The sequence below is a fragment of the Sebastes fasciatus genome, chromosome 2 (assembly GCF_043250625.1).
Source record: "Sebastes fasciatus isolate fSebFas1 chromosome 2, fSebFas1.pri, whole genome shotgun sequence".
NCBI lineage: Eukaryota > Metazoa > Chordata > Actinopteri > Perciformes > Sebastidae > Sebastes > Sebastes fasciatus.
In genome coordinates this window covers 17,991,457-18,013,427 of record NC_133796.1, presented here as the reverse complement: position 1 = coordinate 18,013,427, position 21,971 = coordinate 17,991,457, and the positions used below count along the sequence as shown (strand labels likewise).

Sequence of the window (21,971 nt, the reverse complement as noted above, 5' to 3'; positions counted from 1 at the left end):
TACGTCGTTGGTATAAGAGCAGCGCAATGTGCGTAGCGAGTGTGTGGTTGAGCAACACAGAGAAAGTGACAGTGGATGTGCTGAGATCAGATCAGCTGTTGGCGATTGAAGCAGCAAAGAAATTAGTGGTAAAGTTGTCTTGTGTTATGTGTCACACACAAACACACGATTATCAGTGGAAAATATGGCGCGTCCTTTCTGATTTTATTGCGTCAGAGACACAGGACGCGTACCTAGCCCCATCACTTAAATTAAAATCAAATGAAATATGTACAGTTTACTGCGAATATGACCAGGCAAATTCTGTCTGTCTCTGTCTGTAAAAGCGGAAATCCACAAAAAAACAAAAACATTAACAAAAACTGTAGTATGGTTTATAATATGGTTGTCTGAAACTTAAATAACTGTAGAAAATTGACAAGAGCATGCAAAGACTTGTGTGGTATTAATATGTACATAAATTGTATAGAAATGTACAAATGTCCTAGAACAGCACATATACTGTATGTTAATGGTTAAAAAATATAATAAAATAAAAAGAAGGCAACGGCTTTTCGGAATTTTCTTTTATCTCATGATTACAGCTCATCTGTTCCCTATGTTAGGATACAGAAGAAAAACAGTTTTAATATACTAACGGGGTATGTACCTCCTGATATCTTAGATTATGCTATAAAAGTTATTATTAAATATTTTCTGTGAACTCTCGAGACGATGTTAAACTGAATGAGGAAAAGCGATATGAGGTGTGGAGCTACAACAGAAGCTCAACACCCAATGAAGTAGCGCATGCTATGCAGATTTAAAAATAAATCTGCTAAACGGCATATGCCATTATCATTTCTTATAGTTGAAACAAGGGACATCTTTGGCGTTGGATGAAACAAAATGGTGGCAACAGATGTGGCTGTTAAAAATACATTCAAAGAGTCAACTGGGTACAATAAGCCATATTGTATTGTACTGTATTACAGTCAAGAGAAGTCTTTGGAATCACTTGAAATAAACATTGTCGCTGTGTCAACAGATGTAGCCATTAAAAATACATTTAAAAAGTCCACCGATTACAATACGAGGTATCATTCATCACAATAAACACAAGGAAGGACTTTTTGAGAATGGTGTGAAATGAAAATATTCGCTATGTCAACAGATGTAGCTGTTTAGAGTACGTTCAAAAGCTCAAATCCCTGAGCAAGTATTTATAGATGAAAGTTTTTTTTTTTTCACAACCACTAAGCGCACCCATTGTCTATATACCTAAAGGGATAAACAAAACAAAAACAAAACGGAAAAAGACATAAAATGAGCCGCAAGAGTAGAGAGCACAAGTGAACAGATGGAAAAGTGTGTTGGAGGGTCAGGTGTGTGTGTGTTTGTGTGTGTTTGTGTGTGTGTGTGTGTGTGCAATATGTATATTGCAGATTGATTCATGTTTCCCTGCTGCCATGTGCTATTTTGTGTTTAAGTGAAAGCAGGTAGAGATAGAAGTGAAGGATGGATTGAGTGAAAAAGTGAGAAAGCAACAGACTGTCAGAGAAAAACTGTCAGATAAAGACACTGAATAAAAAATCTGCAAGTGTGTGTGTGTGTGTGTGTGTGTGTGTGTGTGTGTGTGTGTGTGTGTGTGTGTGTGTGTGTGTGTGTGTGTGTGTCATCCCGCACTGATCAATTAGTGCTCATCTCAGGCCCATAGATTTGTGCCTGAGTTATTAAACACAGCTAATTCATTCTACTTCCATTCTGGTTATAAATCTACAAGAGCGAGAGAGACACTGTGTGTGGGTTTCTGTAACTCTGTGTGTGTTTGATTCATGGCCAGCAGGAAGTGTGTGCTACGCCACATTTTTCTCCTTGTAATTAACAGTAAATTGTTTTTACTGCCGCGCGCCATGAATATCCCCTCTGGTTAACGCGACCAATGCTGTCGCCACTCAAGTACCCGATGACTGACTGTGTGCTTTTGGATGCCCGTGTGCATCTGTCAGAGGCCTGTGTTTCAGTTGTTGTGAAGGGAATACCGCACACTTTAATGATTCAATAATGCACGTAGTACGTAACTGAATATATTGGCACTATCAGCATTTCCCTATTTTCAAACTTGTTTTTCTACAAAGCTGATTACTGTTTTGAAGCCGTATGTACGTGTGCTTCTGTTTGTCTGTTTGTGTGCGTATCTTTTTGTTTTACCTGCTGGTAGGGTCCGTCCTGTGCTTGGCAGACTGGAAATGCAACCTGTCTTTGTGCAGAGTGTAACAGTGAAGTTGTACACATGGTAAGGCTTCAGTCCATTCACTAAATAAACAGGCTGTGACGATGGTCCCGCCCTGTGTAAGACCTGAAAAAGGGAGACAAAGAGGGAATTAAAACTTAATTTGGAAGAAAAGAGGAGAGAAACAGAAGCAAAAAAACAGAGTTATACACAGTGACCACTTTAACTTCGTACACACACACTCTGATGGTGTAGTTGCTGTTCACATGACCTGACAACCCATACTCTTCAGCTGCACGATTAATTGTGTAATAAATGTGACCATCAGACAACCACGTTTAATTAAACATAATCTGGTAGGATATCAGTGATTTCGAGTGCCTGACATAGCAAATCACAATTCATTACATTATCTGGCCAGTTTAAGTGTTTGGGTCAATTACATATTAATTCATTTTCTGCTTCCAAAACTTTACTGCAGCTACAGGTGTGAATTTTTTCTACACAAGAAAAGCATGGTGAAACATCAGTTGTACGGAGGCTGAGCTAATCCAACAGCATTTACCAAAACTATATGTAAAGCATTTTTACCTTGACTTTTAGCCATTGCCGCAATTTTCCTTCAACTGAAAGTTTTAAAGTTTTATAGTTGTCCTGCTCATTATGTGCAAGGGATAGAGTGTGTGTACATCTTACCTGACTAATAACCGGAGGAGCGTAGGGATTGTTGGTCTGTTCAGTGAGCAGATTGACCCGATATTCTGTGACTTGTCCTCTGGCGATGATTCCTTGACCCTCAGCAGAGCTCCATGCAACTTTGAGACTGGTGGATGACTGTGCAGACACTTCTGGAGGAGCCATCAACTCTGGGACTGGAAACATAGCCATACATGTATAAAACATACACATCATACACCATATTTACACATTCAATAATGATGAACTAATCACTAACAAACCATTTATGCATATTTGGTACGAACTGAGAAACGGAGAATATGACTCAAATTAATATCTAATCTAATTTAAGTATTTAGATTAGTTTCTACAAAGATTTTTTGACTGTTGAAAACCAGTGAAAAATAGTCTAAAAAGATGCATTTTCTCTTAGATAATATGTACCTGACACTAAAACCTGACGTTGTTAATCTCTAAAATGTAAAGTTTCAGATTACTTAATTCTGTTGTTGATTTCTTAATATTTTTAGTTAAATTTTCCGTTGACAGCCACCTAATACATTACAAATGAACCATTTTATTGAGTTAATAAAAAATAAAATACTAATTTAGACACAAAGACATACATTCAAAATCGAGACTTAGTGGATATTATGTGGATTTAATGGATTTAAGTATTCTATAATTCTACGGTTGTGATAGCCACTATTACATGACAGATTAGAGAGAAGGAATCTTTTATTCTACTGTTGATGGCATCTAGCTGTGAAATATGCTGTGAAATGTGATTCATGGTAGACATCACCACAGTCATATTCTTTCTCTCTAACACAGCGCACGCACGTGCACAAACACTGACACACACTCCACATTTAAAATGGTGTTATCATATGCTTGTTATCCAGACACATAGCTTAGAGTGATGTTGGAGGCAATCGTTTAGTCCTAATGAGCCATATCATCTATTTGAAATTCAAATACCTTAATGAGTTTCCCCTCCCCCACACGCGGTTTTTATTTCCTCCCTCCTTCCTTCCTTTCTCTACATTCCTTTTGACAAATGCCTGTGTTTTTTAATTTAATACAATTAATTTTTTTATTACATCCATCAGCATCTGGTGGACAGATTTTGACCAAAACATCACTTGATTACAGTACTCAGATCTCTGATTTCTGTCATCATTTAAATATTTTTGCCCACAATTTATGCTGCATTCTTCTGCTTGAGGAAAGGTCAAAGCCACAGCATTCACAAGACATTGCATCTGAACATTTTAATCCAGAGCAACAAAGCAATCAAATCTAATACAGCAACACCCATTTTCTAATCTTTCTGATTCATCTACCTAACAACCTACCTTACTACCGAGGAGCAACAAGACCAGATTCATATTAGAGGAAGTCAAATTTAGGCCACAGCTTGTATTAAAAAACAATCCACAAAAAAAATCCACATTGGCCTCACCATTCAGCCATGGTTGTAGCCAATTGGCAGAGTCTATCATTTAACAACACTCAAAGGGAATAAGAAATGATTCATTATCTACTGTATGGAGAAACCTTGAGATTGGCAATTTGGCCGCCTCCAACTTGGTTTTTGGCCGTTGCCATCTTGGTTATTTGCAACCAGAAGTGACACGAGAGGGTGGAGCTGATTATAACCGAACTCTGAATAAGACATTTTAGGCGACCAAAAAGGTTATAACTAAGTTTCATGAACTGAAAACACACTGTCAAAGGATTAAAGTTCTAAGACAAAAACACGGACAACGTCGTGGTAGCGACCTGTCAATCACAAGGTAGCCACGCCCTAAAGCATACCATGCTTTATGGTTTATTTGACTCTTTATGGGACCATAATTTACTAAATGAACAGCATGCTGAATTGAGGAAGACTTGAAACTAGCGATTGAGACCATAAACTCATGTTTACTGAGGTAGAAATCAAGTGAGAAGTAGGGTCATTTTCTCATAGACTTCTATACAATCAGACTTCTTTTTGCAACCAGGAGTCGCCCCCTGCTGGCTACTAGAACTAAATCATGTTTAAGGCAGTTCTGCATTGGCTTCACTTTTCAGACCCTACAGTTGCCCACTAGTTGGAACCATGATCATGATCTCTACGAACCTCCCTCCATGGTGCGTGCTGTGGTCCACCCTGATGTGACACTTCCTGCAACATTGATGCTCACGACTCTCATCTGATAGGTGGAAAACGCCTGCAGACCTCCTACGATGGTACTGTTCTCAGGGGGTGAGACTGTGCTCCTATTGGTTAGCTGTGCTTCTTGGGAAACGCTTGGATCCAGCCAACCAGCGCTGATGAACACTCGCTTCTCAACAGCAGGACTTGAAATGTTCTGTGATTCCATTGGCCCGCGTAGAAAAACCTCATACCTTGTGATAACACCTGGACAGAAAGCAAAATAGCAAAAAAAAAAGAAAGACGGTATGCAAAAGATTAGTACTGATGATTACAACAAAGGTAAATGCTAAACAGTTATTTCTGAAATCAAATAAGGGAAGCAACAGTTGCAGCTACAGAGTGCCAATTTGCCTGTTTATGATAAAAGAGTCAAAGCATCAAGTGTGTATTAGAAACTGCAGCCCTGCTAATACTCACCCCTATTGGCAACAGGATGCTATAATTTTCTTTAACACAATAATGTTGTTTTGAGGAAAATCGAACACCACAAATAATGAGAAAGCTCTGGCCAGTGTTAGGCCCTTTAGTAGAAAACTGGCTATAAAATGACTAAGTCCTGGCTAGTCCTGTTTAGCTCTTGCATTTTATACAGACCATATTACACCCGTGGAATGAGCCCTTCACAAGATTGAATAAACATCAGCAACCACTGATAAAGGTATATAGAGCAAGTAAAGCAGTAGTGATTTTTTTCATCTTTGATGTCTGAGAATATTAAAATGAAAAAAAATCTATTTATAGTAAGCCAAAGCAACGTGGAGAAAAGTCAAGAAAAGGTAGTGGTGAAAAGCTGAGGGCAGATGACATAAACAAAAATACAAACGCACTACTGTGGAGAGACTCCACATTTGCAATTCAGAATTGAGAAGGTAATAATGCCAACCAGGCAAACACTGCGTTTGTACATACTCCCATTTAAGCAGGAAAAACAAAAACTGGTGTTGGCAGATGCACTTTTGTGCTGCATTCAAAATTGATCTCTTCCAGTCAATCTCTTCATCAGTTTCTCTATATTGTTACATAAAACCACATGCATCAAAATCATCATTCAACCTTAAGTTTTCCAAATCGCTAGAATGAACCTTGTTTCTTGTTGAGACTACCTCAGCTGATTCAGGAAAAATGACAGGGCTCGCCAAGTCAAGGAACAAACCCAGATCAAAAAAGTTGAGAGCTATATCAACCAATGAACTGATGACAGAGGGAATGAAGGAAGGAGACACAGAGACATCCATGTAACAAGGCGTAGTATGACACTGGGAGGGGAAAAGATTAACAGAGAGAGAAAAAAACGAGACACAAACACAGAGAAACCCAGGTTACAGGGCTTTGTATGACACTGAGCCTTAGAGCCATTACAAAGCTCTCTGGATTTACCAAAGGCAGTTCCAGTTCAGTGCGTCTTCCTGTATGTGTGTGTGTGTGTGTGTGTAGTGGTATTAGTTGCTTCTCATACTTCTTCAGTGACACAAGCCTCAAAGCCATGCAACTAGGCAAGTGTTTCATGTTATTTAAAATGTGTGTGTGTCTGTGATTTCCCTAGTGTGTTATTCATTCTGGCATGGACATTAATAATGTATATATTTGTTGTGTTGTGTAATTGTAATATACTTCTAATAAACACATATACATGTGCATTTTTAATTGTATGAATGTGTGATGTGTGTACAGTTTGTGTTTGTGCATGTATGTTTGGGGTCCTACCATTTGGCTGACTGGAGGGCTCCCAGGAAGCTTGCAGTGTATGAGGTCCTGTAGCAGTGACGCTGGGTGGGGATTGGTTTTGTGGGGGGCCGGAGGCTGTCAGAAGAGACAGTGGTGGGGTAGAAGTGCACCCCCCAGAAGAGCACGCCTGTAGACAAGGTTAGAGTATTGTCATTTTCATTTTCTAGGCTGTACATGCTGACAATGTGCATCGGTTGTGGTGGCTCAAGCATACTTGCAATATCCTTTTGAGGGTACAGTTGCTTCACATATCTATATTTTTTTTATTGGAAATGAGAGCTATTTGCCCCACCTACCTCCAGTGTTGCCGTGTACTGGGTAAAGGGCTTTAGACCACTTGCCACAGCCTCTGTAGATAAGCCTGTGTAGTGAATGACAGGCTCTGCTCCTCTAGACTGCGTAGAGGATAAGACAAACCTGAGGGAGAGAAAAATTACGATAATCAATTCCTCTTTTCTTAATTTTTCCATCTCTCCCTAACACACCACAAGGTCACATGGTTTTGTAATGTGTGTCAGTTAGAGATGGCAGTCAGAACCACAACATAGTCTATAGGCAGAGCAACTGAAAATTGTTTCTCACTTTGAAGACCCACAAGTTGGAGTGCATGTGAATCTGAATTTTGACTTCAGTCCAGGGTGCTCTGCCTCTAAACCTTCACCTCCTTTCTCTCCTTACTAACCTTTCCACTGGGCCCGTGTCATTTCGTGGCGTGCTCCAGTTAAAGCTAGCGGTGGTTGGACCGGGTCGGCCTACAAGGTTTAAATGGAGCTCTTCTGCTTCCGGCGGTGCACCTAAAGTTTGGTATGAGGCTGATGCACTTGTTGTCGCACCGGCCACATTAGCTGTTATTAGCCAGTAAGAGTAGTTGGTGTAAGGAAACAAACCAGCGTCTTCAAATGATTCAGGGCCTGAAAGAAGAGAGGGAAGAAGGAAGATGGGAAATTAGTTTGGAAAACAACGTTTGTTTCATGTGTATTTAAAATAGTAAGGAGATTAAAGTTGATTGAAAACCAGTGTGGATACTTACTGAAGGGATAGTGACTTTGGATGCTATGCACTGACTGTCCATCCCTGATGAGTCTGTAGTTGAGTCTGTTTGAGTTTGGGGAGTCAGGCGGATGCCAAGAGAGACGAATGGAAGAATAACTGAGAGCAAAACCTACTGGTGCAGGTTGCTGGGAGGGTGCTGCACAGACAGAAATAGTGAAAGAGATAAACAGTGACAAATATAGACTAAACAGATTAAATGATGTAATTCTACACAAAAGCAACATAAACCATTTGTCCCTGTAAATGTGTTACTAGTGTCAGCAATAAGTAAGCAAGCCCCCTGAATCTTTGCTGATGCTTTAAGGAATAGTTCAACAATACACTTATTTGCTTTCTTGCCGAGAGTTAGATGAGAGGATTGATACCACTCATGTGTGTACGATAAATAAGAAGCTGCAGCCAGCAGCTGTAGCCTGTACTAACTTAGCACAAAGACTGGAAACAGGGGGAAACAGCTAGAAAAAGAAAATGTGATCACATATCACCAGTTTTGGCCTCCCTCCACTGGCTTCCTATCTGTTTCCAGATTGATTTTAAGATTTTATTGCTTGTTTTTTAAAGTTTGAAATGGGCTGGCACCACCTCGTCTAGCAGAACTATTGCATTTTCATACTCCAGAGCACTAAGGTCGGCCAATCAGATCCTCCTGGATGTCCCCAAAACTACACTCAAAAACAGTGGCGACAGAGCCTTTGCGGTGGCTGCTGCTAATCTTTGGAACAGCTTACCTTTTCATATTAAAACAGCTCAGACCATAGAATCATTTAAGTCGCTGCTGAAGACTCACCTCTTCTTGCTGGTGTTTGATTAAAGATAGGGTCGACGATGTTGGAAAGCTATCATAATTTAAAAGTAGCATAGCCTCAGGAGCGCCATCTAAACCCACCCCCTCCCCTCGGGGCTCCTTCCAAGGCAACGCCCCCCACACACATGCACGAGCACCGCTGCATTGTAACTATTTCACAGACACAGAGCGGAGAGAGGACCTCAACTCAACAACGCAACCTCATGACATGTCACGGTGGCAGTGCTACTTTTGGCTGAGTTTTCTCTTCCATTCTCCAGTAAACTTGCGGCGGCAACGCGCTTTGAGGTCAGGCTGGTGCATGCCAAGGGTAGAGTACGAGCAGGAAGGCATCTGATTGGTTCTTTCCAAGCGGACCGCGAGGCAGTGATTGGTAGACGTTTTTACAGGATTACAGCAGCTACAGATCACGGCTCTTTTCCGGTCCTTTTTCAGAGCTCATAAGTAATGGATCGCTGTCGGGGTGTAAAGACCATTTCAACCAAGATAACAAATAGTGTATACTGGAGAACATCGTCAACCCTGCCTTTAACTTTATCTTCTGTTGTGCTGCAACAATTATACTGCTATTTTGTCCACATTATGTTCATTGGTTTACTCTGTTCTTATTGTTGTTTGCTTTGTATTCATTTATATTATGTACATGTTCAACTGCAGTTGTTTTTGTAAATGTACTAGTACTTGACTAGTCATTAAGTCGGTGTGTGGTTTTGCACTTGTGTGTGTGTGTGTGTGTGTGTGTGTGTGTGTGTGTGTGTTAGCATGTAAAACAGACCTTTGCTGCAGCCAAAGTGGCTCTCAGGGTCGAAATGACTCGCCTCAGGTTGACATCGATCACACTTGTCTCCAGTTACCAGCAGCTTACACACGCACACCCCTGAGTCTGGATGACATGAACCATTGGCACTGCCCGCTGGGTCACATGCACAAGGCTGGCATCTGGTCAAGCAAAGAAAAAAAAAAGAAAAGAAAATCATTAAGACATTTTGCACAGTCCACAATTTCATTTGTGTTTACACCTAGCTGGTTGAAAACAACATCAAAACACTTAAAATCATTACCAGACCCTTGTTAATTAAGAAACTGTACCTTTTGAATAGCGTATATGGTTGGTACGCCAAAAATAGAGGAAGATTTTGAAATGTATCTGCATTAGTGTGCATTAAGTGTTCAAATATAACTTGTGGTATGTGTGTCTGAAAGGTGTTGGGTCTTCACCTTAACACTGTGAGGGAGACCCTCACTATCCCCTATCCCACCCACCATCATCCCCTAACTGTGAAACTAACTTCACAGAAAATGCATTCCCCCTTAGAGTTGTCAAAATCTGTATGTGTGTCTGTGCGTGTGTGTGTGTGTGTGTGTGTGTGTGTGTGTGTGTCTGACGGTGTATGTGTCTGGGTCACCGGTGTGGTGTTACCCTCACTGGGGCTGGGCAGCGGGTGATCATCCGGCCAGCCACCTCACACCTTTCCACACAGTCATATGCACACACAAACACACACACGGTCACATGTGCTTGTTGGAAGATGTTTGGCTCACACTCACATACACACTACACTGACATAGAGAGTAACACTATATAAACCCTATTACTGTCACACACACACACACACACACAATCCATGTGTGTTTTTCTTTCTTACACATACTCTACTCACATGCTCGGTCTCTCTCTCTCTCTCACACACACCGCTACACCTCCTTTATTGCTGTGTGAAAAGCCACAGCCTCTTAACGAGCCGCAAATTTGTCCTGTCAACTGGTGCTCAAACACACACACACAGTCTCAAAAACACACTGGTGCAAATACACACATGCACACAAATGCCATAGTGACTCGACCTTCACTCCATTCCCAAGGAGACAGAAAAACACCAACATCACACCAATTCTCTCCTTTTTCATCAGCCTCAAAGTATCAGTATGTGTATGAAATGGAGAGAGAGAGTAATTTGTGTGTATTTAGTGAGATTTAGCATACTAATACACACAAGCATTTGACAGCGACATGCAGGGAATTGTGTGCAAATTAACATAAAATTGTCACAATGATAATGTGTCATGTGATAACTTTTAAAATTACTTTTAAAGATGTTTAGGTCCCAATACGACACATTGTATGTTATTGTAGGTTTCAGAGTATTATAATATTACATATGTAATCCCTTGTAATAAAATCATGTGTGTAAGTGAATGTGTGCATGTGCCAATATCTAATCCCCCCAGGCAGAATTACCATCATATTTCCCTGTGATGAAGTTAACAGCGGTCAGCATTTCTCTGACCCGGTTCTCCATGGAGACACACAGAGACACAGGACTACAACATCAGCCAAGCGCTCACACATCAATTTGTGTGTGTGTGTGTAAATTCATTTGTGTAAAGCCTATTGATTGAAGGGGGAGGATAAATTACTTGATGATATTTAGATGAAGAAATCCTTATTATGGAGCGACTCTGGGCACGAGAAAAGCATTGAGCAGTAATAACCTAAGACTTTATTTGTCATTTGTCCAGCACAATGAAAGAAAATAAGACAGGAAAAAGTGAAGAAAAGAAGAAAGAGAAAGAGAGAGAGAGAGAGAGAGAGAGAGAGAGAGAGAGAGAGAGAGAGAGAAAAGCTTCTGTTATACTTTCCGCAAGGACGTGTGCATGGACATGAGCTGACGTGGAATCGTGACAAAGAAGCGTTTGAATCTTTTATACTACAGATTTTTTTTCTTGCGACAAACAGACATTGTCAAAGCTCCTCAAATTTCTCCATTTTCAATGCCCGTCCGCGTCCGCGTAGTTAGACAAATTTGGATTTGTGCTGATGGTGTGACGTCACTTTGGCCGTGCAGACACTCACGAGCGATAAGCATAAATCAAACAAGGAAGAGAGGTACCATCTCGCCACACTGGTACAATCAATAAGTCCGGCAAAGGCTTCGTTAATGCGTGCCTTTTACAAGATCTGTGTCTCTGACCATATTTTCCCATCTTTCTTTTATTGCTGTAACTATCTTCCCACGTAAAGATCGGTAACAGATTCTGTCTCCACCTCACTACACTCGTATTTTGAGTGCAGTTTATCAGCCAAAAAAGAGACAAAATGCACAATAAGATAAATATTAATTTGACTGATAGCAAACTTTTTTTTTCTTCAAATTTTCCATTCATTTGGCCACGATAATTGTGCAGTGAAAATGTGATATTGTGACAGCCCTATCCCCCATCCCTATTTTATTCTCTCATATTCTAATTATTCCATTTCTTTTCTTCCCAGTGCTTCCTTCCTTAATCTCTTTGTAAAGTAAACTCTTTATCAATCTCTTGTTTTTTCTCCCTCCTTCCATCGTTCCATCCCTCTCTGCTGTGAGGAGATCTCAGCCACAGCCTGAACACAGGGGAATACAGCTATCAGGCAAGGTCAGCTAACACACACACACACACTGGACCACTAGTCAAACAGTCTGTGGATCATCTATCTGCTACGACACCCTGTTGAGAGGAACGGTACGTGTGTGCGTACCAGTATTGCACATGACGTAACGTGTACAGTTACATTTGTGTATGCGTGTTTTAAGTTGTGTGTGTGGCGCTGTGTGTGTGAGATAGCCTGCAGGTAGAGACATGAGCGGTAAAGGTCAAAGCAGCTCTTAACTCATGTAAGTCATATGTCTGCCAACTAATCTGTAAACTGTCCTTACAGAGACTGCACCTGCTGGTGTGTGTGCTCATAGGTGGAGCTGCTTGAGTGTTTGTGTGTGTGCAGGTGGTGCAATTAATGGATAAAAGCTTTACAGGATGTACAACCTGCAGATATGGTGTTCATCTGTGTGTGTGTGTGACTGACTTTATGTGAGTTACCTGCCCAGGCCAGGGTTGAATCCAAAGAACATGTCTCGACACTGGTCACAGCGTCGCCCTCCCACTGAGGGATGGGCACACACACACTGACCGGTCTGGCTCTCACAACCACGCTGCGATGCTCCCATTGGATGGCAGTCACACTCCGCACACATACTCTGATCTGGAGAGAGGTAGAAGCCTGGGCAGAGACAAACAGAAAAGAAAGAAACATTATGTATCTGATTGCTTGTTTGTCACTTTATTAATCTGCCTACAAGTGTATTGTCTGTGTCTTAGTTTCTTCTTTCTTTTCCTCCTTCCATCCTTTAAAATCAAATCCAGATGATGATTTCTGAAATCACAACTCAAAACATCATTTGCTTTATGCTTCTAGTAATTAAAAGCGAATATTCAAAGCTTCGGCCAGTAGGGGGGGGGAGCATGGGATCTTTATCCTCTCAGTTAGTAGGCATCACGGACTCGTGTCATTAAAGCAACACAATTCCACTGTCACACAATCTGAGACTTCTCCGTCACTTTTTTAGGACAAAATCGTGTCACTATAAGTCCACAAGAACTGTTTTTACTCCTTGTGTGGACGGTGCGCATACATGTCTATGTCCGCGCTCAGCGTCTCCTCTCCTTATCCCTCTGTGTGTGCCAGTATAGAACTCAAGTCAAGCCCTTTCCCCAAAATTGCAGAGTTTGGAGACTACTGTCTCCGCGCGTTACGCACCGCAGAGCCCGGCAGTGCCCGGCTGCCAGCCTGTGCGTAATGCAGCCTGTGGAGGCTTTAGCCTAACCCTTTCGGCCCGAGCCCCGCATGGATTGCGCTCCATCATAAGCTACGGTGACGAGGGCTCTGGTTTGGCTTGTCTCTGTGACATCACTCGGGAAGGACTCAGACAGACATATCTTCGTTCTCTGCTGAGATGGACAGTATGGAGCTACAACACGTGTCTTTCAGTTTAATTAAAAGGCATTAATTTTTTTCATTCTTTATTTGTTATTGAATAAAAAGCATTTTCCAAAAGGTTTGGTGTGTTTTATGTGCGTTTGTAATCCCAAGGGGTTAAAAAAACAAATATCCGAATACCAAAATTGAAAATCGCATACCTTCCCAACAAACAAATAACTGAATAGTCAAATATTCGGGTCCAGCCCGAGTGTTTTCTACACAATTTCACTATTCTCCAGTGAAAATACATGATCTCATATGTAGTGTGCTGAAAGTACAACAAGCCATCATACATGGTGCCTACTTTTAATAGTGTCTAATGTGTTCTCTCTTTTGACAACTGACAACATCTGATTATACGGTGCTACAGCTTTCTATATGATATTCCTTAGTGACTGATTTTGGAAGCAGTCTGGCACAGTTTTTAGACAGCCATTTTATGTCCTTCCAAATAAGCATTACAGGTGTTGTTTGCCATTTATTTGTAATAACATTTAACACAAAACCAATAAGTGTGTGTGAGGTTATATTAAGCACTCCAGGTTCTAAAGTATAAATCAATTCAGTTTATTTTCCTCAACGCTAATAGCGGCTAATAAACAAATTAGATATTCTATTTAGCCACTTCTACAAGGAATTCGCAATGGCATGTAAATCATGTCATGAACTGGCAGTTTAGGAAACTAGGACGGGCAATTTGTAGGAGGATGGAGCTTGGCAAATTAATTGAAATAATGGAATAAAAAAATTTTAAAAGGCAAAGTTGGACATCTATGTTACCTCATAACAGTACTGAATATTGCCTTTATTGGATTTTGAGGGTATTTATGAGAAAACGATGACTATCTTGTGTCCTCTGTTTCTCTTTTCAACATCCTTCCATCAATACATCCTTTTGCAACTTGTGTTACAGTAAACCTGACTATGCTGTTGGTCCTTCTCCATAACTGACACAATACAACATCTGTTACCTCTTGACCATAAGACCACACATACCAACACAGGCACACAAATTCATGAGGTAATGCACACACAAAAATCAAAGTGAGATGAGAAAAGAAGCAATCTTTCCCCTCTATGGCGCTGTTGTTTAGACCTGGCACAAACAGGACAATCACTGAGTGGAGATCTGGCAGAAGGCACACACACACGCACATACACACACACAGGAACAAACACTAAAAGTTTGGCATACCAGCCATTGTTCTTCACCATTTTCCTCAGACTCTCTTCCATTTTTGGGTAGTCTGACCTTTGGGCAATAACCAATCAACTTAATTTATTCATCCAGTCACTCCTTAAACTTCTTGTTGATCTACAGTATATATCATCCATCCATTATTCCAAACACACTCACCAGGTCGGCAGCTACTGCAGTCCTTTCCATAGCGTGTAGGGACACAAACACACTGCCCTGTGGTGCTGTCACATACTGACCCCGTCACCGTCCCTCTGAGGTCACAGATACATGGTACACAGCCGTGGGACAACCCCTCTGATAGGACACAAAAAAACATCAGAAAGCACATTAGATTTAAACTTTTTCTCCCAAACTGTCACTACTTATAGAACAACACAAAACAACAGAATATCTCCTCAGACAAAAGTCTGTACATGCGGTAAAGAGAATACATTAGTTACATAACATCCATTTTATTTCAATTACAGTAACTATGCTGTAGCTCAGTTGGCTCTACTTGTCAAACTATATAGTGTACGTCATTTGTTAAAGTTTCCGAACAATTTTGTAAACAGTGTCGGCCTCAACTAAATGACTGGAACTAAACTTGGATGTAACATTGGCTTCAGCTCTGTGCTCTCTTACTCTGGAGGTGTAAACTCCTGTTGTAGTAGTTGTGGGCACAGTTGGTGCACCGTGCTCCCTCCACCCCTTCTCTACATGGGCATTGTCCGGTCCACATATCGCACACACCCTCCGGCACAGTGCCGTGGATGTCACACGCACACGGCAGACAGCCCAGAGAGTTTCGCTGCTCCAGGGTGTGGTAACCATGACGACAAGAGCCACAGCGACGGCTTTCCACGTGTTCCTAAAAAAGAAAGGAGGACAGAAAGAGGCATGTAGAGTAAAGAAATATATAAGTGACTCCCAAGGCGGCCTAGACAAGAATTGCCAATAAGGTATTAAACTGGTCAGTTGACAGTCTGACTGTTTTTAACACAACCTGTTTATGGAGTTAGTCATGGATTTACAAAGTCAGGCAGCTGTGTGGATCAAACATGGTGGTAGATAATTCAGATGATAAAGAATGAATTCAAAAGACATGGGTGAGAAAAACTTAATGACACAAGAGGAGAGGTCTCGAGGATTAGATTCAAAGTAAACGTTAAAAGCTTCATCTAACCACTTCCACCTGTAGTGTGCGTACCACTACATCTACCTTTTTTTACTCCAGTTACTAAAACTTAATTGTTGTTGGTAAAACGTTTAGAATCAAAATTACCGCATATATGCAGGTGGGAGAACACGCTAATAATAGGCGGTAGACTCCTTTCCCATTAGTTTCCCATTACTCCTTTCCGAGAATGCCGTTGCGTTGCACTGGCCTTTCTGTTTTTTTCCCTGCTGTGTCACGTTCAACGTCATAGACGCGCAGGCCAGCACCGGACGCAGGGTTAGTCAACAGTGAAAATGTTAACGGTGGTTACATCTTTTTTTATATCTGTTACTTATTCACACTCTCTTTCCAACTCTCAAACCAGAGTTGGTGATTGGTGATTGAACAGTGGAAACACTAACAAAGACAGTTTTAATGAGTTTTATTTAGTTTCTGTTGAGTTTGAATGATGTGTGTTTCACGACAATCAGCAAGGTAGAATTACTGTTGTTGGACTGGAGTCTGGTGGCTTTTAGGAGAGCATATTAATTGTATGTTTTGTAAATTAATAAATCATAATAACTGTTCATATCCCTGTTGATTTTATTTTTTATATATTCTCTTCAACGCGCGTCACATAGCATCGCACCGGAAAAGGGGCGAAAGTTAGGTCGACCACCTGGTTGTCATGTTTCCATCACTGCCGATTGGAGCTGGGGCCGATAAATACCTGTTGACTAATGCAAAGTTATTAGTCCAGGAAATGAATGCCGATTGCAACCTTTCCCACTGAAGACAAAAGCCAGATATTAGAGGTTCTTAGTGGGTTTTTTTGTCCAGTGGGAAAGGAGCTCTAGTGTGCTGGACTGCTATTCACTGGCCAGTTGCGACCAATGCCATTGCAATCTGGAGGACTGAGGTTGTCTTTGCTTTTTCCATTATGGCAAAGTCCCATATGGTTGACTTTATAGTAAGTAATAATACAAATATCATAAGAAAATGTATACTTGTTAACTTGCCTTACACACACACTGTCCTGTGTGAGGATCACAGTCTGTCCCAGGTACTGTCCCTTCCTGTGAGCAGTTGCAGGGGGCACAGGATCCCTCCAGTCTTAAACCATACGAACCCCCGCCACAAGAATCACAGCGCTGCCCCCCCACCCCGGGCTTACACTCACACTGCCCCCCCTCAGGCTCACAGAACGGGCTGAGGGAACCCAGGGGGTCACAGTCGCATGGGACGCAGCCGTCTGGGTGGGACAGGTTCCAATAACCAAACTCACAGCGGTCACAAGAAAGACCTGGAAAGAAAGCACGAGAGAGAGAGAGACAGAGAGAGAAGGCGTTTATAGAAATGTTGAGGAGAGGACAGAGTGGGACCTGCTGAGAGAACCAGAAAGGAAACAGAAATAAAATAAGTAAATTGACGCTCGCTTGTTCACAAACGCTTAGACTCTCTCTGTTTGCAGGCGTGTGTGTGTTTGCGTGTATGAGTGTGTGTGAGTGAGAGCGAGAGAAATGGTGGGTGAGTGTATAAAACTGCCATCATTAGGGCCAGGCCCTCTACATATGATGGATCACTCACCTAAGGCCAAACACTTAATTTCACTGAGCGAGAAAATAAATAAATTAAGCAACTACAAGAAAAGGATGGAGGGAAAGAAAAAGAGGAGATGGAAAGATGGATTGAGGAATATAAAAATAATACAGAATTACCATGTGGTGTAAAAACAAGAAAAGGTGACTTTAAAGTACTTAAAGAAGAACAATTTATTTCTGCTTGCTGCCAAATTATCTTTTTAGAATTATTCATTATTAGCCGTTTTCACAAGATTTTGTTTTGTAAAACATAGAAAATAAAATCGATTTCAGAAAACAGCTTATTATCAACGAGTTATGTCTGAACATTTAAGGCCTTCCATACTTTAAAGATTTAACATCTCAACCTTTTCAATGCCAGAAGGAGCTACGCAGTAAAGAATGTGAAATGAACCGATTAATAGTTTCACTTCAGTTATTGCTCTTCATTTATTTATCTTATATTCAGGTTTATCAGCTGAGCATTTTATTCATTGTGAGGGCAAATTATTTCTTAGATTATTTTGGTTCTGTTTATAATTATTGTATAATAACAAACCCTAAAACTGATCATAGTGTGGGAGGTTTTATGGCTACAGCAGCAGTGCCAGGCTATAAGGCTAGTTAAACTATGATATGCAGTGTGAGCGAGCAGGGCTTATTTGAATATGCCATACGTATTCCATGACAGGCAATCTGTCCCTAAATGGATGCCTGGGGGCAGCGCAGTCACCACAGCCGTTTACGAGGGAGCGTGTGTTCGGATGTGGGTGGGTGAAAATGTGCGTGTGTGCACATACATTCATATCTGTACATCTGTGTTAGTGCACAAGTGTGTGCGTGTCTGTGTGTCTCTCTCAGTGTGCGGCAGACACTTGGCATTTCCCCTGGTCTGCCCACTTTAATGATTTTATAGATATGAATGTATTTCTCTCCATAGATCATATTTCATAATAGCGCAGTGAAGATAGTGTGTGTTGAGGTGTGTGCGCACGTCTTGAGTGTGCTGGTGGTAAATATGCAGGCTGACAAAATGATGCTTACAACCCCAACAATGCTGTGATATATTCCCCCAATACAACTATACAGTTTATAAAGAATCCTACACCCATTATAAAAAGTAATTATATTTTCTATTTACATTTTAGACGTTCAGCTGAACAAGTTGGCGTTTGTGAATCCTATTTTTGCAGCTAGTCTTGTGACATTCAAACACGACATCCAACAAACACAACAACAGAAACAACTGAGAAGATTAGAGAAGAGAAAAGAAAAGAAAAAGGTCTGAAGACAATAAAAAGGAAAGAAAAGTGAGAACATTAGAGAACAGCATGTGTTAGAAGATATTATATCAGGACAGAAAGGAGGTAATTTTGTGTCGGGGGTGTGCATGTGTGCACGCGTGGATACGAGTGTGTGTGTTTTCGGGACATGGCCCAGCCCTTTTATCAGTAGCCAGCTGGTTAACAGGCTCATGCATCACCATTTCAAACACTATTATGTACACACTGCACTCTGGCAACTTGTTATGAATGTGCGTGCGTGTATCTGTGTCTGCGCGCACACATTTCAATTCCGTCCCTCTGAAGCGTGCCTGCCATTGCTCTACTCAAAGTATCAGCTTGGCGGTAATAAATTGCCATAATCAAATCTCATTTCTGAAAAATACCTGTGGGAGCAACCAAACAAACAAGGACAGAAAAAAAACGAAAGTGGGTCTTGTAAGAAGGAGTGTGAAAAATAAAAGGGGCTGCAGCAGTTTGTTTTAATCAACTTGGCATTGAATTACAGAATTAAATACCAGCTTAGTCCTTGATGGCATGCATGTGTGTGCGCGCACACACACACACACACACACACACACACACACACACACACGGGCATATTTATGCACACACGCAAACAAACTCTTACAATCATACAGTTAGGCAAAGACAAAAGTATGTGAACACACGGTCACATCAGGCACTCTCCCTCTACATATACATAAACATAAACAGACACTCTTACACACATTTACAAGCTCACATACACACGCCTGCACTCACACGCACAACCGTGGGCCCTTGATAGCGAGGCTTAGCAATAACCATGATGCGTTGAGTTGAGGAGCGTTGGCCGGTTTTGCATTTCATACGAGCCTGCTCTTCAAAGACACACAGGGGAGAGAGTGAAACCATTTATCACAAAGAGAAGCACAACGGCTGGAAGCACCCCCAGCAGAAAAGCCTGTTTATTTTGGCTGGCAAAACACTTTGGGATATGGTTGTGTGTGTGTGTGTGTGTGTGTGTGTGTGTGTGTGTGTGTGTGTGTGTTTTCACCGGTGTGTATGCACAGGCCTGGTTTGGTGTGTGCACCCAGTATATCCACTTTTACTTCTGTGTGCACCCCAATGAGCAGCTGCGCCCATGTATTAATTAAGACGCCATTACTGGACAACTGTTCTAATGAAAAGCACAAGTTATCAACAAAGTACTTGGGGACATTATGTAAGAGAAACTATTTTAGGGAGCAGACATTTTGGAGTTGAGGTGTGCTGCTTTGGTATCATACCAAGGTCTGAAGAGAGTGCTGATAATGCCATTAAATTACTTTTATCTTTTCCTTATCTTAATAGAACCCTCACCCATAATGACGTTTAGATTTAGGGGGATAGCATGTACTTCCATATGCGTTACACTGTCCACTGTACAAAGCACGGAATCTCTGTCTGTTTGTCCCTCTGTGCATTATTCGCATGTCTCGAGAACCACTCATCCGATCTACTTCACACTTGGCGGGTGTATTTACTGGGGACCCAAGGGAGTGCTTTTTTTCAAATTTGTTGCAATTTGGACACTTAACATGTTAAATATTAATAAACTTTGAATAAACAAGTGACCAGCGCTCTGTTCAGCAGTGGGGGCGGGGCATCACGACTCTGCAGACTGAGACGAGCATGTCGTCCACAGCAGTCACTTTAGCTGCTGGATCCCGGATATAGCCTGCTAACGCTACATGAATGCTGGATAACATTACAACCAAACTCTTCTTCACTTCCCTGGAGTCAACAAGCAGTTGTTTTTTTCCTGTGAACCACAGCATATTTCACCGGTGTTGTAAGTAGCTGCGACTTGGGTGCGTTACCCAACTATATCATGGCAAGTGTATTGCTCAGAACCCAAGGCAGGCGGTGTCGAGTGTGAAGTCGTTTGTATGAGCAGTTCTCGAGAAAGCTGCAAGTGCATTCGGCCCATCTTAGAAATTACAACTTTAAAAATGTAGTTTCATCCAATGTTAGTCGGTGGACTGTTTACCTGTGACATGGGGTTTACACTGGCACAGTCCCGTGTCCTGGTTGCAACTGGGAACTCCTTCTGTTGAGGTGCTTATGATGCCAATGTCACTGCAGTTACAGCGGGTGCAGCCATTTGGATTTGAGGCTTTAAGACCGTACCAACCAGGCAAACAGTCTACACACCGACGACCTGTTACTGCAGCCTTACATTGACACTGACCTCCGACCTGGAGGTGAGAGGGAGAGGGACAGAGGGAAACACTGAAACATTGAAAACATCTAAATTGAAAGTGTTGCAGTGGTCATCGACAATTTGCTGTTTGGCTTGGTGTGTACCTGGGCACACTCCATGCTGCTGTTGACTGTTCCAGCAGTGTTGCAGTTGCAAGGCTGACACAAATCAACTGAAGTGGGATCAGATTCCTCCAGCCTGAAAAATCCACTTATACACAGCTCGCAGTTCTTACCTGAGAGACAGAAGCAGGGTGAGACAGAAAGCAAGAAAGTCAAAGGAACAGGTAGAATCCACGCAGGGATCAAGAGAGATGTTCATGACGAAGTCCAGGCTTATTTGTCTCACTGGGAAAAAGATTTCACAGCATCATGAAATTATGACACACATGACTATGGCACAATATGCCAATACATAAGCAACATAAAACACGTCATAACCACCCTCTAAATGACCACTGCCATCACTTCTAATCAATTTCATAATAGATAAAAATCACTAACCCTGTAATTCCCTTTATTACCACTGAGAAGGTCTAAAATAGTAAAGATAAATGGATAGTTCAGATACTTATCCATAGTGTCAGTGTATTACCTAACCTGACCCTTCCAGATGGTTTGTTTCACATCTGAGTAACCGTGATTGGACATTGGTTTGTAAAAAGGGCAGGCACTTTAAAAAAATATTTAGCAAGTGATTGGATGAACCACCTGACAATAAAACTAACCAAAGCAAAAACATCGCCTTCAGTGTCGTTCTTTGATTTTCTTTCAATGAAAAAATACTCTCCAGTTCCCATATAGCTGATGCTACTGCAGCAGCTACGCCAACCTCTTCAGGAGTCGCCATTGTTGTTTAGAACGAAAAGTCGCCTCTCCGTTTCATCTCACCGGGTCTCACACACCTAAACCACGCCCGTAGATGCCAGTAGCTCCTCACAGGATGCTGATTGGTCAGTGCCCTGCCTTGCCGGACACAACGCATTACTGAGTGTGACATTTGATCCCGCAATTATCGCGTGATCTTGTGACAACGCGAGAATCCAGCTGCCGTGCAAGGTTATGTATT

General features: G+C 41.5%; 1 protein-coding gene across 1 annotated transcript in view; it reads right to left on the bottom strand.

The window, feature by feature from the left end:
• Positions 1-21,971, bottom strand: part of ush2a (Usher syndrome 2A (autosomal recessive, mild)) — a 230,542-nt gene that overhangs the window by 157,295 nt on the left and 51,276 nt on the right. The window contains exons 14-27 of the mRNA XM_074625260.1: positions 21,008-21,138; positions 20,691-20,898; positions 16,833-17,116; positions 15,300-15,525; positions 14,832-14,969; positions 12,535-12,715; positions 9,455-9,618; positions 7,852-8,010; positions 7,504-7,732; positions 7,118-7,238; positions 6,801-6,948; positions 5,019-5,300; positions 2,909-3,084; positions 2,191-2,338 (exon numbers count right to left, since the gene is read on the bottom strand). Coding sequence (XP_074481361.1) covers positions 2,191-2,338; positions 2,909-3,084; positions 5,019-5,300; positions 6,801-6,948; positions 7,118-7,238; positions 7,504-7,732; positions 7,852-8,010; positions 9,455-9,618; positions 12,535-12,715; positions 14,832-14,969; positions 15,300-15,525; positions 16,833-17,116; positions 20,691-20,898; positions 21,008-21,138 — 2,595 coding nt within the window. The remainder of the gene's footprint in view (positions 1-2,190; positions 2,339-2,908; positions 3,085-5,018; positions 5,301-6,800; positions 6,949-7,117; positions 7,239-7,503; positions 7,733-7,851; positions 8,011-9,454; positions 9,619-12,534; positions 12,716-14,831; positions 14,970-15,299; positions 15,526-16,832; positions 17,117-20,690; positions 20,899-21,007; positions 21,139-21,971) is intronic.